Raw genomic sequence first — 18,767 nt, 5'->3', positions numbered from 1 at the left:
AAATCAGGAGTAAATGAAAGGAGGGGAAAGAAATTGCCACCATCCAGATTAGTAAAGGTGGTATGATGAGCTCTCGAATTTCATTCAGCACTTCCTGGCCGCCTGGGCAGAAATCCATTTTGGAAGGCATGGATGTAAATAATACATCTTTATCAGAAGACAAACAATCAATTTAATAAGTCGATGGGAGAAAAAGTTCTCTCAAATATACATAGCATTTTCTTGCTAAAACACAAATACAGTTATTCATAAAATTGTCCCTTTCTTCATCAGTATCACAATTAACTAAGCTTTTTTACATCCAGATTCACAAGATTCTTTTGGAACCACTTCTCACCTTTCCCACCTGATAACAGCCATTGTCAAGAACTGAAGACACTGAGATTCTAGCACTTTTTGCAAGCTAATAAGTTAGCCTGCACATGAGGATGGCAGAGGCAAAGGACTTTATGACTTACAGCCCAGTGGGCAGCATGAGCTTCATGTTTGCACGGGATCCCCTTATCCCTTCAGTCCCAGGAAATGATGCATGGTGGCCCAGCTTGGGTGTGCATCACTGCAAACTTAGGAATCCCCTGGTCTTTAAAAGGGGCTGCTGGCTGTTTGTTCCACTAACACCCTTGAAAAAAAATAATTCTGAACAAAAGTTGGAACAAGAGGTGCAGAAATGTCATGGAGAATTGTTTCCCAATAGCCATGTTAAGGAGCTGCTTTTTACGTTTTTATTACCAAAATTCATCCTGTTTGCCCCTTTGTACTTGGAAGGGTATCACTTTGACTCAAGTTATAGTTAACCAGAATTGCGTCTGCACTCCCTGTTGTAGTTCCATTATTTCTCTTGAATTACATTATAAACTACGTGTTACTAGCATTTACACAGAGATGCTTAATTACAACAGATGGATTTTGATACCTGGATAATAGTTTTAAAGATACTCGAAAGGTTTATGCCAGTACTAATAGCTTTGAAATTTTTTCTATTAGGGATTTCGTTTTGTTTCTACAGCCTTTAATTATATTAACTATTTCCTAATGCTGCAACAAAGTATAATCACTTTTGAAGGAATTTCAATTGGCATTGAGTGCTCCAAACTTGGGTTAAAAATCTCACTGCTCACAGTGACTAATGCTAAAACTCTACCTTGAGACAATGGCTGCTGACCCTCATCCCCTCTCTGCAGGGCTAAGCAGACTTAATTTGGGGCAGGCAGACTTAATTTGACCATGATCATAAGATGTACCCTGATTTTAGAAACTTGAAAATGTTAAATGGGTGTCTTATTAAGGAAATATGGCAAATAAGTTTAAGCTATTTAGACACATTCAGAAAATCTTTTTTCCTAGACTTCTTTAATCTGAGAATTTACCTTGCTTCCCATGTATTTGTTATTCACACATCCATTTATTCAACAGATGCTTAAGCATTGATTCCTGCTCTCAAGGATCTTAGAAAGTAGAGGAGAGAGATACGTAATTGGTGTGTTTTCATTTGAAATATATTTTATTTTTGTGGCAAATTCAAACTTCTTTGGTATTGGATAACTTTGCTTATTCCAAAACCATCTAGAAAAGGTAGCAAATCCTTAGAAACACTGATGATTGTTTTAAAACCTGTCCTTTTTAGAGTTGTGTGAAACTGGTGAGGGGTCTGCTTCTAACTCCAGTGGCTCTGTCCCTGTCTTGCCAGGTGGATGTCTAAGCTGTGGAACGCCATCATTGCACCCAAAGTTCAAGAAGCAATATTGTCAAGAGCCTCTGTGAAAAGACAACCCGGCCTCAGACAAACAACTGCTAAAAAACCCCCTAGCCAAGGACAGCAGGCTGTGGTTAAAGCTGCTCTCAGCATCTTGCTCAATAAAGCTGTTCTGCATGGCTGTCCCCTCCTGAGAGCAGGTATGTGGGCTCACTCTGGAAAGGCAGGAAATTCACACCCTTACATGAAATTTATTTGAATTTGTTTTTAGGGAGTTCTTTTTTGCCCTGTTTGCAACTAGAGCAATTATCTCAACATTGATGGGCATTTCATCATATGGCTTCAGAGTTCACTCTCCTCTCTCATTTTTAAGTTTTTGGCTCATCTTTGAATTCCAGACCTCCAAATAAAGTTTGTACTGGTTCACAAAAGCCCTGCCTAGTTATTAAGCAGGCCCGTGATTTTGAAGAGTCTATCTCTTTGAGAATCGGAATTGTCTTTCTCTTCACAGTATGACATTTCATTATCACTGCCTTCCCTTTGGCAAAACATCATTTGTGTTGTTTCAGAGCTCGACCAGTATATAACTGATTTCAAGGGAGGAAGTTTCCCTTTATCCATAGTTTCAAGTTACAACAGTTGTAGTAAGAAAAAAGGAGAGAACGGTGCCTGGAGAAAGGTGAGCACCAATCCTCGCAAGAAGTCAGGCCGCTTCTCTTCACCGACCTGGAGTAAGCCAGACCTGGGTGAGGAAGGTAAAGAGGGCAGGGATGCCGCCGGGACTGGAGGGCCGGGGGGTGGGCGGCACTCATGGTCTGCTGTCCGGATGAAGAGGCGCTTCTCTTGTTACTACTAGGCATTCAACACACAAAACTTTGAGTATTTCAGTATGCATTGTGGTGGGAGGTATTTCCAGAAATATTTGAGAACCTCTTTCCTGAAAAAACTACCACTTTCATACTAGAAGTCCAAAATGAAATGTATTTTTATCTTGTTAATGGTCATTTTTTTAATGAATTTTTTTTCTTGGTGTCCACAATTAAGTTTATGTAACAAAATCACTCCGTGTTGGCATATTCCTCTCCCTTTCTATGTCATTCCTAAGCCAACTTAAATTTTTTCAAAGTTTGTGAACCTCCATATTTGATAGTGATTTAAGGCCTTTACAGGTAAATTAGTGTTACATATATATATTTCATATATGAAATATATACTTTCATATAGGACGTTTAACTATGTGCCAGGTTTTATTCTAGGCATTGGAGATAGAGCAGTGAAAACGACAGAAATCCCTGCCCTCCTGGAGTTTACATTTTAATAAATCATTAAACAGATTCCATATAATGGCATGTTGTAAACTGAAAAATATTATGTAAGTGTTCTAACAAAGAAGGCATTCACATATCCACCCTGGTGTCCAACCTATTCCTGTTGGCTTTGATAATAATCAACAGTTACATAAATTGCAAATGTTCTTCCTGAAAGGAAACCCATGTTTGAGTACAAATGAAAAGTTGTTCCAACCTCGTGTACATAGTGGATTACTTAAATATATGATTAATTTTTGGTCTTCAGGAACCCCATCTCCCCGTTCGTATTTCTGATTTTGTACTTTTATGCCAACTTTAAAGCAGTTGCGTCTCCAAAATAAGTAATGTGGTACCTAAGATATCTCTTAAAACATAAATTTGGTTATTAATATATTTTATACATACACTTATATTTAGTTGATCTTTAATTTAATATGGTTTTTAACCATCTTAACACAAGCCAGGGTTTTCTAATTACCACAAATATATGGTAGAAAATCTTGACTGTTTTTTTGTGTAGAGTCATGGAATAAAATGAGATTTTATTTATACTTTTTTAGGGTAAGTATTACCTTTTTATAATAGGATACTTTCAATCCCAAGGGCTTGCCATTACTTCCCCAAGTTAAAGTGGAGTGAAAGGCATCTGTTGACTCTACCGCTCAGGTATTGTATAGACACTTCCTAGATGAATTCTGTAGGGAGAATCATACCTTTCACTTGGTTATCTGCATTCACAAATTGCAAAAGTGAGGTTCAGAAACACTACCCCCAAATCATCTGTCCTGAAATGCGGGATTATGGAGTCAAGTTTTTACAAGTCCAAGGCAATTTTCTTCAGTCCATGTCACCCTAATCCATGAAATAATCCACGGGTATGCAGATAAACAGACATCCATCTAGCTCTTCACTGTGTCATTGCCAAGTTCATTAAAATTTCTGTGGGGTTTAAGAGCAGCTTCTTTCTTGAGCTAAATAGTTACATAAACATTTAAGTATCATCTGTATCTGCTTTAGAGTCTTTGAACAAAATATAAATTTAAGGCAGTATTAGAAATAAGTAACTTAGAAAACTATTTTTGCTAAATATAAAAACATAAAAGAGAAATTGAATTATAAATAATAAAAATTCTTTGTTTTCAGTAATTGTTTCATAGTTCCAGTGGTGTTATAATTCAAATATTATATTCTTTGAAGTATGAAGACTTCCTTTGAAAGAATAATACCACTGTGTGCTACTGTCATTGTTTGCATTATCAATACAGAAATTTATAAAATCTAAAAACTAATTCTTTAAAGTATAGTTCATGCACCCACTGTTAAAGAATCAGCATTGACATGCCTCTCCAGTTATTTTGTTTGTTTTTTTATAATGGTAATTTTCCCCAGTAATTGCCTTGTACATAAGATTATTATATTTGGATTGATTTTCTTTTTTTTTTTTTTTTTTGACACCATTGTGAAATAAATAACAAAATAGAAATCCTTTTGCATCCCATGCAGATCATTGTGGAAAGCTTGTAAAGTTTATTAAAGATGAATCCCATTTATTTCCTAACTTGAGAGAGAGAGGCCAGTGATGTCAGATCAAAGGTTTCTGAAGGGTTGGGCCAGAGTCTGTCAACTTTCCTAGTAGTTCATACAAAAGCTACTAATATTGAATGCCTTCTAACAAGAAACTAATGCAGGCATTTTCTGAGGCCTGCTGTGTTCTCAAATAGAGGGGCAAGAATCTCTTGAGAACATGGGTGGTGCCTGATAGGGGAGGACAAACCAGTGTGTCAAGCCCTCACTGCTGTTGCAAATAACTATGCATCTTGTCCCTCAAGGAGTAAAGTCTGTTGATCTGCTTTTAATGAGGATTGTCTTAGTTTGCTGGGGCTATTGTAACAGAGTACAAAAGACTGATCAGATTAACAATAAGACTTTATTTTCTCACACTTTGGAGGCTAGAAGTCCAAAATTGAGGTGTTGGTGGGGTCATGCTTTCTCTGAACTCTATGGAGTTCTGGTGGTGGTTTGCTGGCAAGCCGTAGTTCAACTTCTGCCCCTGTCGCAAGGACCCTCCATCAGTCTCCTTCTGTGTCCAAATTCCCTGTGCTCATAGGAATCCAGTCATACTGGATTAAGGTTCACCCTGAATCACTTTGACTTCACCTTAACTAATCACGTCTTCAAACATCCTGTTTACAAATGGGTTCAATCCCACAGGACTAGGGGTGAGGACTAGACCATGCCTTTGTGGGGGACATGGTTCAATCCATAACAAGGACATATTACATCCAATTTACTTCTCAAAGACATTCTTTAGAGAAAATGTGTGTTTGCAACATTTATACAATTTTAGAATTCACTAGGAAGCAACTAAATGTTTTAATGAGCTTATAAAATTTGGAGTGTATGTTATAGAAGCAGTTTTTTACGGAAGTCTAAAATGGTTTATAACAGTGTTTCTCAAACCTTTTTGACCATCAACCACAGTGAGAAATATAGTTTACATCATGAGCCGTATACATAATTCTATGCATTTGTGTGTATATGTAACTGATATAAATCAATGTATTTTCTACATGCAATGCAATTTTATATTTTGTATTCTGTTTTTTGTTGTTTCCTTTTAAATGGATCATAATCTGCAGTCTGAAAAGCCGTGGTATGATTTGCAGTATTTTTTAAATGCCAGACTTTGTTTACTGTTCATATTTTCTTTTCTGTATAATAACAAACTATTATTAAAAGTTAAATTTCTATAATGACACCATTAATACCACATGCAGTATAATATATTACAAGTCCACAGATCAAAAACTACATGTGATCTACAGAGTCAGTGACATTTGTGGGCAAGTGAAGGTAGAGAAAGGGAGATTGTTGTTATCAGAAAGCAGGTATTAAACTCCTTTTTTGGTGTCTTGGGAACAAGTGCCTAGGGAAATAGGGGCTTAACTATCAAGAAGTGTGGCAGTTGATACCGGCAAAGTTCAGGATCCTTAAATTGATCTCCATGTGGTATTAGCTGTACTGATCCCAGTAGTAAATGTAAATAAGGTAGCCACAGTCATTTAGCCCCTACCCTGCTAGCATCCCCTCCCCCCTTCCCCCCCCCCCATTCCTGGAGGTTCTGTAGAGAGCCGTTGCCTGGAGAAAAAATTCCATATGAGATTGATGTTAATACAAAAACAATATGAAGATGTAGTGATCATAGTCTGCTTCTTAAATACAGAGTAGTGATGCACAGAGACAAGACTCATCAATTCAAATTGATTACATCTTTTTTAACAGGTACAAAAAATAAGACTATGTCGCAGCCAAATTGTAACAGGATTGCTTCTCTGTCAAAACAAAAGTAAGTTCCCCTTTCAGATTTAACTCATAACAAACAGTAAAGATAAATCAAGTAACTTATATCACTGTTTTAATTATTATTAGTTCTTATTAATCTGTACAACTATTATATTGTTAATATAATTTCTAACAAAGCATTAGATGTCATTCAAATGTTGATAACCTTAAATGAAATATTAAAACATTCCATAAGCTTAATATAGCTATTTTGCTTTCAGTTTGTGGGATTAGGTCAGACATATTATTGGTTTCATTATTATTAAAATTAGTAATTCTTAATTGCACTTGACAAAGATATGTTAAAATCCTGCATGCATGAAGTTTTAGTTTCTGTTTGTGGAATATCTTTTTGCAACCTTTTGCTTTCAGCCTTGTGTCCTTGCATCTAAAGTGAATCTCTTGTAGATAGTATATAGATGGCTCATATTTTTTAATCGATTGTGTCATTCTATGTCTTTGATTGGGGAGTTCAGTCCATTAACATTCAATGTTATTACTGTAAAGGCATTACTTACTTTGTCTATTTTATCCTTTGGCTTTCCATTGTCATATCTTACTATTGTCTGTTTTTTTACCCTTTTAGTTACCCTTATTAATAATCTTCATTTCTCTACTCTCCTCCAAGCCTCTTGCCCTTGTCTTTTCCTTTCAGGTGTAGCTTCACTTTATCACTTGCAAGTCCAGTCTCTTGATCACAACCTCTCTCAGTTTTTGTTTGTGAAGACTTTAAATTCAACCTCATTTTTGCCAGATAAAGAATTCTTGGCTGGCAGTTTTGCTCTTTCAGTACCTTAACTATATCATAGTTTCTGATGAGAGATTGGAACTTAGTCTTATTTAGTTTCTCTTGAATACAATGTATTGCTTTTCTCTTGCTGCTTTCAGAATCCCCTCTATCTCTGGCATTTGACTTTCTGCATAGTAGGTGTATCGGAGTGGGTCTATTCAGATTTAATCTGTTTGGGGTGCATTGATGTTCTTGGATATTGATATTTATGTCTTTCGTAAGTGTAGGGAAATTTTTTATCATTATATTTTCTGTTTTCTTCTTCTGGGACACCTATAATGCGTATGTTTGCGCATTTTGCATTGTCATCAATTCCCTGAGACCCTGTTCAATTTTTCCATTCTTTTCTCCTTCTGTTTTTATGTCTTTACATGTTCAGATGCTCTGTCTTCTAATTCACTTATTCTGTCCTCAGTCAAATCAAAACTGCTATTATTTGCCTCTATTGCATTTTTAATCTCATCCACTGTGTTGTTCATTCCCGTATACCCTGTTATTTTTATTTCCAGGCTTTCGAAATAATTTTTATCCTTTATCTTTATAGCCATATTTTCCTTCAACTCCTTGATTTAGGAGAATTGTGTAAACATATTGATTAGTTATCTTAAATCCTGTGTCTTATCAGGATTTTTGGTTTGTTCCTTTAGGTGAGCTATATATTCCTGTTCCTTTGTATGGTTTGTAATTTTTTTACTGATGTTTAGGCATCTGATTATATTGGTGATTTTACTCTGTTGATCAATTTCTCTCTCATGCCTAGTGGTTTTGTTTCATGGCTCTTCTTTGATTTTTGGTTCATCTTTTCCTAAAATTTTAAGATTGCCCTGTTTAAGTTATCAAAACAGGGTCAGGGACCCACTGATGGGGCACAGACCAGACTCATGAGTCTGGGAATAGAGACAAGCCTTGTCTTCCCTCACTTTCCCGGTCTGCCAGCAGATGGTGCTCTTTGACAAACATTTCCATGGAGATGGATTTTTCACCTTCCCTTGGCTGGAGTTTCTGAGCTGACTGGAACCACAGTTCAAAGCAGGTCCCTGCTCTGTTTAAACTCATGGGGGAGAAACCACACTCAGCCCTCTTCATCCTTCCTCTTCCCAGGGACAAATATGCCTTCTTTCAGTTTGCAAAGGGGTACTGATGCATAGCTTCAGAAATGGGATGTCTTTTTTAAAGGGGATTTATGTAGGGTAAATACTTACATTTCCAAGGCTGTGTGAAAAGCATAAACTGAGGCACCATCAGAGATGGTGCTACTTTTGATCCTGGCATGTTGCCATGTGGTGAAGCAAGATGGCCACTATAGCAGTTTGATATTATTGATGAATTCCAAAAAGAAATATTAAATTATGTTTGTAAACTGATCTTTTCCTCTGGGCAGATTATATTGGATTCAGAGGTTTGCTTAAATAAGTAATTATGTAAACCTCTTGTACCAGTAGAGTGGTAGGGACTCACAGATAAAAGGCATGGCAAAGGACAGAGTTGGGGTTTTTGATGTTGGAGTTTGATGCTGAAGCCTTAAGTTGGAGCCCCAGGAAGAGCGGAACGCTAATACTGGAAAGAAGCAGGCCCTGGGAAGAGAGGAAACCAGGAAGCCTGAACCCTGGCAGATGTCAGCAGCCATCTTGCTCCAACACATGAAAATAGACTTTGGTGAGGGAAGTACCTTATGCTTTATGGCCTGGTAGCTGTAAGCTCCTACGCCAAATAAATACCCTTTATAAAAACCAACCGATTTCTGGTATTTTGCATCAGCACCCCATTGGCTAATACAGCCACTGACTTTTGTCCAGGTTTCATCCTTCTCCTCTGGGCTCACCACCTCTTGAGCTGCTCCATTGGCCCAGCTTCTTGGGAGCTCTTGAGATTTCATGCTTAAGCAATCCTATAGCCCCCTCTCTTACATGACAGGGTCAAACATGGTGGCTTCCTTTTTCTGTACCTGAATGAGTCTCTCTCTGTTTCTGTTTATATCAGACCCAGGCTCAACTTGAGTCACACCTCACTGATAGAGGCTAATCAAAAGCCTTAAGTTGATTTTATCAAATAATCTCTAATCAAAGGGTATTACACCCAGAGGAATAGATTAATTTACAAGCATATTCTTCTTTTGGATTCATAAAATAATTTCAAACTGCCACATGCCCATTCCCCTATCAGTTGGCCACCGTCAGCTGTGGGTTTCACCAAGGAGAGGCTGTTTACCTCAAGGGTGGGGCATAGGGGCTGGTTCCAGCCACTGGGGCAGCACACAGTTTTCCTTTCGGCCCCTTTGTCTCTCTGTCCCCAATCCCTCTGGACAATGCACATGGCACCCCTGCTGGTCTGTGGATCCCCAAAGCAGCTCCCTCAGACAGCTGCCCTTCCTCACCTGTTTTGTAAGAATGCTACACTGTGCATGACCTACTTTGATGCCATCTTCCTCTAAACTTTAAAATGGGCTTTAGTTAACTGATATATTTTTTCAAATTGCTAGATCTATAGAAAAGAAGCATGACTTACTTTAAGTGGTAAACATTTACAGTAATTTTTCTGTTATAATTTTGTTCAGAAAGAATTTTTTTATTTCAGCTAACAAAATTTGAGGAATAATGGAAGAATTGATTAAAATAGAAATATTTGGACAATGTACAGGTCCCCATTGTAGCCTAATTAATTGTGGTCTGTTACTTGGCCGGTAACCTTAAGACGCTGACCCCTTGTTCACTTCATTATAGAAGGGGAGGTAGAGGGTGAGGAGAGAAAAGGGAAATAAAAGAAACTGTATGACCAGGCCACTTTCTGCCCAGCCTGCTGCTAGATAGATTATATTGACATAGGTATTAGGATCTCTTTACAAAGAAGGGAAAGCAAGAATGGAGATGTTAAAAAGAAAAGAAAACCTGACCCATGGCCATATTACTAGCAAGTAGTAAAGCCAAGTTTGAAATTCTTTAAAGGATATTAAACACTCCCCTGCCTATATCATATCCTGAAAAGACGTTCAAGAAAGTTCAGTGTCTAGATTTCCACGTTGGGATTGTGTTGTTGCTCTTACTTCTAAAAACCTTTTCTGATCCTTTGTTAGGTCCTCAGAGAATGATCCATCATCGATGTTGAATCTGGACCAAAGACTCTCTCTAGGTTCTGATGATGAAGCAGACCTTGTTAAGGAACTTCAGAGTATGTGTTCCAGCAAATCGGAATCTGATATAAGCAAGGTAAGCAACTTGATTGGGTAGAGACATCAAATGGCGCCATCCAACAGTGGAGAAACTTTTGGAGCCACATCATAGTCATTCCTTGAAAAAGATTCCTTATCAAAAATAGTATGGTTAAGGCTCCAAATCAAACCCTCCATCACCTTAGTTAAAGAAAATTGTAACAAGCCTCACGGTAGACTCATGTTAAAGACAGAAATGGCAGCAACTTTCTTTACAAATAAGAAAAAGAATTGTTTTGTATAATGTATATAGTCATAGTTTTTAAGCTGTGAAATTTAAGATCCAATTATGAGAACTGCTGGCCTGAAATCTCAAAGAAAGCTTTGATAGCACCAAGTTCAATCTGTTTCAACATCCTGATAGCTACAGCAAGCTTGACTAAGCTTCCTTGATAAATGCCTTTTACTGGAAAGTGAGCATAAGATAGCTATAACTTGTGCAGATTCCACCAATAAGATACAATTAATATTATATTTTAGAATCATAATCTCTGGAACACAGAATTTACTATCTAATTCAACCTCGCTGGAAATTAATTGAAATATTTGTCCATTGGAAAAATAAGGTAATGGTTAAAGTCTTGCAAATTTTATATCCTTTATTTTCTTGCCAAATTATGTTCATTTATTTATTTTTTTCTATAAGGCCATTCTCGTCTTCTTTGGACTTTTTTAGTGGATTCTTTTTCCCTAGAGAATGTCTGTCATGGATTTGTAGGAAGGTTCTGTAGAGCCTCTGAGGATCAGGGGACAGGATAAGGATAGCATTTCTGCTGCAGGTTTTCCACAGTGGTGTTACACCTTGGGGGTGTTCCAGTGTAACTATGGAAAAATGACTGGTAAATTGTATATTTTCCAGATTGCTGATTCCAGGGATGATTTAAGGAGGTTTGATAGTTCAGAAAACAGCCCTGCATTTTCAGCAGCTATTAATAATCTTAGAATGCCAGTGTCACAAAAGGTAAGTATCCTGTCTCCCCAATATGGAGCAAAGAAGTAGTGCTGTGGAATTATTGACATCACAAATCTTATCATATGAATCAGTTATTTTTAAACCACATCTAGGAAAACAGTTAAAGTGTTCAGTATTTAATAAAGGTTAGAAAGATCACTGGGTAGTAAATTGAAAGGAGGACAGAGGAAAGCATTGTTGTTTTTTTTTTACTTCTATATCTAAAATTTATTCCTAGAGTTCAGATATCTTTTGAGGAGGTCCCCATTTGTTTCCATTGGAATAGGCCAAATCTTAGAAATAATGAAATTTCTGGTTTCATGGTCTTTCCCATTTTAAAACATACTTTTTTTCATTTGAGAACTTTTAAGATTTCCTGCATTTTGGAAAATTGAAGTTGATCACAGCAGAGGGAAGGCTACGGTTTTTTACACACAAAAACATCTTCATTTTTGTTTTAGTTTCCTAATTTGCCACAACATGCATTGTCTTTCAGAAAGAGAACTTGCCTTTAAAAATACATCAGAATGGTGAGCAGAAAAGCCGAGTTCAAAGAGACTTCATTAACCTCTTAAAATAGCTTCAGTCACTGTGGTGCTGGACTGTTACTGATTGGTTAATAAGTGGCAAAAGATGGCACAGCATGATGTTCCTGGGTGAACAGAAACCATAAAACTACTTTTTACCCGTTAGTTATTTAGTGAGGCTGCAGATTTCTTGGAGGCATTTAGTAATATGAGGTTTGTTCTCCATACCATATTGATTGCAGTTCACATCCTGTTCTCATCCACTCCTGTGGTGTGTGCACAAAGGGAGTACAGAGAGCAGGATTATAAGTGAACACAGTAAGACTATTAAATTATTAAGCCCTATCTCATGGCATGACAGCCCTGAGCCCACAGCCTTGGCTCTCTCCACTGCTTCATTAGGCTCGTTACATCTGAAACTCCTTGTGCTGTGTCTTGGGGGAAGGCAGGAGGGGAGCTTGTGGGGCTGAGCCCCCTAATAAAATATACATGGCACATGACTTGTGAAGGAGAGCATGGCCTTTCACACCCACTCTATCATAATGTCTGTTTAGGGGCTTTTGTTTTCAATTGCAGAAAATTGAGAGAAACAGCAAAAGCAAAACTTGGAGGTGACCTTAAATCTCTCCTGAGCCTTCTGGTTGGAAAAAGCCTTGCCTCTTTGCCCACATATGGGGCCCACTCTGAGCGCTGGTTGCCTGGGAACCAGAGCACAGTCCTCAGGGTCCTTGTCAATTCTGCAGCATTCTTTGTGGAGCACAGTCAGTGAAGGGCAGTGAGGGTCTGGAAGGAGGAACAGTGAGCCGCTGTCTCCACAGGGCCAAGTCTCTTCGTGTACACATGTGTCGACTTGCTACCATTGTTTGAATGTCTCCTCCATTTTTGTACCCCCACTTCGTGGTCACATGACGCTACTGGGTTGCTATAATAAGGTACTATCCACTAAGAAAAAGTACTGAAAGGGGAATAAGCTCAGGAAAGCTCAGGACACCTTTACTTTTAAAAGGACCTTAAAAAAATATGTCCTTTTATACTGACTGGTTTCTTAACCATTGTTATTTACATGTGAAATTTAATGTGGGTGTTAGGACAATAATTAATAAAAGTAAGCACCTGCTGCATGCTGACTCCTACCCCTCTTTTTGCCCACTGAAGACACTGAGGGATGCTTGCCCAATAGCTAGAAAGTGTTTTTTTCAGAACCTGCCAGCAGAGGGCAAAGTAACACTCATTTGGCAGCCTTCTGAAATCCTGGCAAGCTCATTCTGATTTAACCAGCATTTCCTGGTTAGATGCCCAGTTTTTTTCTGTTATCAGGAAATAAATCCCTGTAGAGCAGGGGTTCTTAACCCGGGGTGAGAAGGGGGAGAATCCATGGCAAGATTTCAAGGGGTCCGTGAGCTTGAAATGAAAAAAATCAACTTATCTTTATTTTCTCTGACCTCTAACTGAAATCTGGCATTTCCTTCACTTATGAATTTATACAATAAATAAATTACAGTAGTATTCATTTCACCTGACTGGAAAAAGGGTCCATGGAACAAAAGAGGGTAAGAACCCCTGCTTAGAAGCAAAGCTCTCAGAGTTAGTTGAAATAACTTTCTCCTGCATAAGTGGAATCTGGCCACACCTCCACCAGAGGACTGTGTTGCAGCCACCATGATCCTTTTGGAAGGCCAAACTGAGTAGATTTACCCTCCTCATCATCATTTGCCACATAACTCCTTGCGGCTCTAACAGCAACAGAATATAGTTGGCTTTATCCATCAGAGGGCATGTTAGTCAGCCTTCTAAATTAAATATGCACACATAATGTATTTTAAATCATCAATAGAAAAAGCAGAGACTAATCTTTCTTCCTCTTATGTAAGTGCAAACTCATCCCCATAAAGCAAAAATTCTTCTCTGCCTGCACAATGGAATCCACATGAGGACTCTGTCGCCCAGAGGTTCGGATGTAATTGTTCTGGGGTGCAGCCTGGATGCTGAAGTTTTTTAAAGCCCCCTCGTGGTTCTTCTGTGCAGCCAGAGCAGAAACTTTCTGCTCTAACACATAGCTCTGATGTGTCATCTTCCTCATTTTCCACCCTGTTTCTTTCCGTTGCACCTTTTCAGGGGTTGAGATACCTTCGTATAACTTGCTTTTGATAGTAATTTTTGCATGCAACGTACTTGTTTGTATTCTCACACCACGCCTTAAACCATTACTTTCCTCATTCCTACCCACAGAACACACTCTCGTCTTCTTCATCCTTAAAGTTCCTCTACAGCTTTCCCTGCCCCCTGCCCCCTACTTTCCCATCAAGAGAGCAGGGATTGCAGTATCCTCTTATCTTCTAGTAGATGCTCATGCATTGAATGCATGGCTTGATCTGATTTAACCATAACTCTTTACAGGTGAATAATTAGAACCTTCACTTTTGGATCAGTGTTTTTCTACACAAATTATAGTTTGTCTTTGAGTTTAATCACGCTAGCAGTATCGATAGTAACCTTATAATGTTAAATACAGACAACTTTTGGGTTTTGGCCCAGGAGACTCTCCTACACCCAGGCTCTTGTTCATCTTTCCTTTAGGGAAAATCACCTCTAAAGCTGTCCTTGGCTGCCAAGTGTCAGGAGCATCACGGCCACGGGGGGCACTCTCATTCAGTCACTTGTACTTTCAGCCATGAATTGTCACAACCCCCACCAACCCAAGTGGTTCCCGACATTCTCATCAACCTCCTCACCACCCATTGTCTTTACATCTCCAAAGGCCGAATCTACCCGTCATAGCCATACCCAGCCTCTTAACTGTTGTAGATGTTTCTTGATGCTTCACCTCAGGTGGGCATTTCCTTCCTCAGACTATGGAGATGCATTCCCCTTGCCTTCATGTTGAGGTCAATGGGACAGGCTGGAACTGGACATCTCATGTCCCCTTTCCCATCTCTGGGATTTGTTACCACCCCTCAGGACTTCTGGAGGAAGCTCAGAAATCATGGGAAAATTATTTCTAGTTAGTTCTCTCCTGTATGCTGTGTGCCAGTAGCTCTTATCCTTATTATCTTATAGCATGCCTTATTTTCTGAGTAGTACATACGTATTGAATTTGCTGATGTTTTAGACAGAATTACAAGTTGGTATTGGCCTTATTAGGCTCAAGAATTTCTTGTAGGGATTTTGGTATCTGCCCTGTATGTTTTACAATTATATCATAGCACCTAACTCTTTTCTCTATTTTAACCATCAAACTCATTGTCAGCAATGTGCAATGTGATTGTTTCTCTGGTAACTTGAAAGCATAAGCTACTCTACAAAACAAAAACCAGAACAGACTAATCAGATTCAGTGTTTTGTTTTGTTTTGTTTTTTGTGGTCAGTTGACCCTAACCTACTATAAAGAACAAATGGGAGATGACACAGATTGCCTACGATGTGTGTCCTAAGCAGCTGTAACTCAATCATTTTCTTATGCGTGGCGGTCATGGTCCTTCTAATATAACAATGTGAATGCAACTATTTCATTATTACCTGAAGAGAGAACTGTTAACAGGAAACCATCTTGTGCCTAAACCAAAGTTTTCAAGCCTAGCCGTCTCTCTTTCCCTTTCCTGCAAATGCATGTGCTCTGGACCCCCAACTTGTTTTATCTTTATTCTTTTTTTTAGTACAAACTTAATGTTTCAGAAATTTCAAAGCATCAAAACTTGTAGCTGGGTCTGAAGATCTAACAGCAGTGAATTTCATTTGGATGATTTAGGGATGGTTGAATAGAGGTGATATGCTGTGATTTAAAGAATTATTGGGACTTTACTAGGTAGAAATGGATGAAAATAAATTTAAAGTAGAGGTTGAAGCCAAATTTAAATAAGGATTTAGTGACACTCTTAAGAGTTTGAGACTAGTTCTCATGAGTGAGGATTTTAAATCATCCCCGACCTTTCTGTCTGCACATACACACCATAATTCCTCGCCCACTTTGCCAGCAACATTGGATTGGTTGGAAGAGAGAGGGAAGTTTTCAAAGATAACAGGTTTATAGCTTAGTTAAGTGGGAAGACATCATTCAACCAGTTAGGAGCTAAGAGGAAAAGTTTTAAAAATGGGTGAGATTGGGTTCAAGTTTGAAGTGCAGGACAGACATAGAGGTGTCTATGTCCATTAGCAGTTGGAAATTATAAATCTGAAGCTCAAGAAAGCATTGAGGGCCAAAGATCTGACTTTGAGGACTATTTAATTAGAGGTGATAATGGAAACACTAAAAATGGGCAGAGATCAGTAAGGAAACTTGCTATCTGTGATGTGAACAGAGTACCAAGAATGATGTTACCATTTAAGAGATTGGTTGAGAAAACGGCTATTGAGGAGTTACATTTTCAACTTTAAAATCGCTATGTCCCTGCCACAGCCCAGACCAGTTAAGTCTGAATTTCTGAGGTGGGGCCCAGTCATCAGTAGTTTTTTAAAGGTCCCCACATGATCCAATGTTGCAGTCAAGGTTGAGGTCCGTTGGTTTGAGAGAACATGCAGGAGACTGCAAAGTCAAGCTGAAAAAAGAATTAAGGAGGGAAAGTAATCATTGTCAACTCCTTCAGAGGCCTTTGGAGCAGCTGACTTAAGAGGCCTCATTTCATGTTTGCTGATTTGCAGAATGTAATGCAAAATAGGGGAAAACACCTCAGGGGAAAATTAGGAGACCTGATTTCTTGTCCCAATGTCACACTATGACCGTGGGCAAGGCATTTTTGCTTTCTGGCTCTCAGTATCCTCAGCAAAACGAGAGCCAGGAACTAGATGATCATAAGGTTTCTGAAACACTAGAAAAATGAGATCATGTGCGTTCCAAGATCTAATCATTGGATCTTAAGCAGGAGCCTAAATTCACTAGAATAGAAGTCCATGAGTACAGGGATGGCCCGTCTGCATGTTTTCTGCTGCCTGCTAAGCACCTACAAACAGTACTTGTCTCATAGTAAATGTTCAGAAAGTACGTTCTGATTGAGTCATAGTCCAATTTTCATATTACAGATCTGAAATTACAAGGCAGAGGTGATGTAGTTTATTTGTAGAGCTGCCTGTCAATAGTCGATTAGACTTAGACCTCAGATCTCATGGAGAGACCAAACTCACTGGCACTGGGTTCACTGACTCTGTCTAGGACTTATGTGACACCAGGAATGGCCTAAGAACATCAGACTAAAGGAAACATTCACCTGCTCCTTTCTGATTCCTTGGGTTTGATTTTTCACGGGAGCCTGTGTTTAGGGAAAACCGGAGGAAGAGTTAGGACTAAGTACAGAAGAGGAAGTTGGTAGCAGTGGCAAATGTGACCAAGTTGTTTTATTTCTCCTCTCTCACAGGAGGTCAGTCCTGTCAGCAGCCATCAAACTACAAAACGCAGCACCAGTACGTCAAAGACTGAGTTGGGTGTTTCAAGAGTTAAATCTTTTCTTCCTGTTCCTAGAAGTAAAGTCTCCCAGTGTTCCCAGAACACCAAAAGAAGCAGCAGCAGCAGTAATACAAGGCAAACAGAACTAAATAACAACTCAAAAGAAGAGATTTGGAACTTATGCAAAAATGAACAAGTACAAAAACCTAACAAATAGGCCTGCCTACAAATTTCTCACTATTAGTGTCTGTGTATTTCACACCAAAACCAAGGACAGCAAGATGTAAATAACTTAAAATGAATCACGTTTTCACTGTAATATAAAGGATGAGTGCGGGACCACTATTCAATTTTTTTGTAAAGAATGTATTTATAACCAACAATTTGTTGCTTTTATTTTTATTCTGCAGGATTGAACTTCAATACCAAGAAACCATGCCAACTTTTCAAGTAGTTTTTATAATAGAAAAATTGTACTAGTTTTAATCAAGATGTTCAGGGGTATCAAAACAGAATTGTCTGTGTACTGTATATATATATATGTACATATGTATATTCAAGAAAGTCAATGACTCGTATACTGTATGTTATAAAATGTATACAGCATTGGCTTAGATAACCTGTACCATTTTAAATGGGCATAATTTTATCTTCACTTGAGAAATGACTGGAATGGGGCAATAACAAATCGTTTCTAAACAGTTACTTTCCATTATAAGCCATATTAAGTATTTTGCCTGTTAAATTCTAATTTTACATTTTAAATATTTTAATTGCTACATTGTTGTTTGGTTGCATCATGTATATTTATGCTTATGAGTTTGCATTATGACTCCTATAAAATATGAAATTATAATGCAATAAAAGTGTTATCTTTCTTATAAAAGTTTTGTACTTAAGTGGATATAAAAATACCTGCATTCATAAATACGTCAATAAATTAATTCATAACTAACTCCTTTCAACATTACTTCTAGTAGCACAACTCATAGTAAAACTGATATTTTTTAGAACTGTTTCTTCTAAAATTACTGAGAAATTTACTTATACAATATTAAGATGCTTTGACACCAAATAAAATATTGAATAAGTGAAATAACTTTGCTTCAGTTTCAGTCTATAGCTCGTCATAGTTTATTCTTGTAATAAATAGTAATGTTCAGTATTAAAGATATTCATAAAACATGTCCTCCATGGTATTTTACTAGAAAGACCCTTATTCAAGAATGTTAGATAGTTGGTTTCAGTAAAATTAAATATATAAGTGAAGCTCCAGGAATTAGGTGCTCACCTGAACTAGATACCTTCCTTTTTGTTTTGTCTTTTACAAATAAATACAAAAAAGTTTGATTTTTCCCCTTTTTTGGCCAGAACAGTTATTACGATGAATTGCAGACTTGCATTGATACTGGACTCAAAAAATGCTTGCAAGTATCTTAAAAATAAAATATGTAGTGAAGATTATGTCCCCTGAGGTGAAGTCGAGGATGGCCTATCTATTGAGGAAGAACTAAATTCAAACCCATGTCAGTATTCTTCTCAGGCTTCACTGTTGCAAAGCAAATGGAATTGTA

The 18,767-nt window shown here is 37.9% G+C and overlaps 1 protein-coding gene across 6 annotated transcripts in view; it reads left to right on the top strand.

The window, feature by feature from the left end:
• Positions 1-18,289, top strand: part of CTTNBP2 (cortactin binding protein 2) — a 170,441-nt gene extending 152,152 nt beyond the window's left edge. For 5 of the 6 annotated variants that reach the window (XM_004483241.5, XM_012521481.4, XM_058297262.1 and 2 more), the window contains exons 18-23: positions 1,688-1,893; positions 2,263-2,448; positions 6,286-6,349; positions 10,206-10,338; positions 11,200-11,301; positions 17,165-18,289. In XM_004483241.5, the coding sequence (XP_004483298.2) occupies positions 1,688-1,893; positions 2,263-2,448; positions 6,286-6,349; positions 10,206-10,338; positions 11,200-11,301; positions 17,165-17,410 (937 nt within the window). In that variant the 3' untranslated portion in view covers positions 17,411-18,289. The remainder of the gene's footprint in view (positions 1-1,687; positions 1,894-2,262; positions 2,449-6,285; positions 6,350-10,205; positions 10,339-11,199; positions 11,302-17,164) is intronic. The other variant, XM_023585995.3, reaches the window with a different exon arrangement.
• The last annotated feature ends 478 nt before the right edge of the window (positions 18,290-18,767 follow it).

This window comes from Dasypus novemcinctus, chromosome 5 (assembly GCF_030445035.2).
Source record: "Dasypus novemcinctus isolate mDasNov1 chromosome 5, mDasNov1.1.hap2, whole genome shotgun sequence".
Taxonomy (NCBI): domain Eukaryota; kingdom Metazoa; phylum Chordata; class Mammalia; order Cingulata; family Dasypodidae; genus Dasypus; species Dasypus novemcinctus.
Note: the sequence above shows the minus strand (reverse complement) of the source record. Positions and strands in the feature narration are given on the sequence as shown.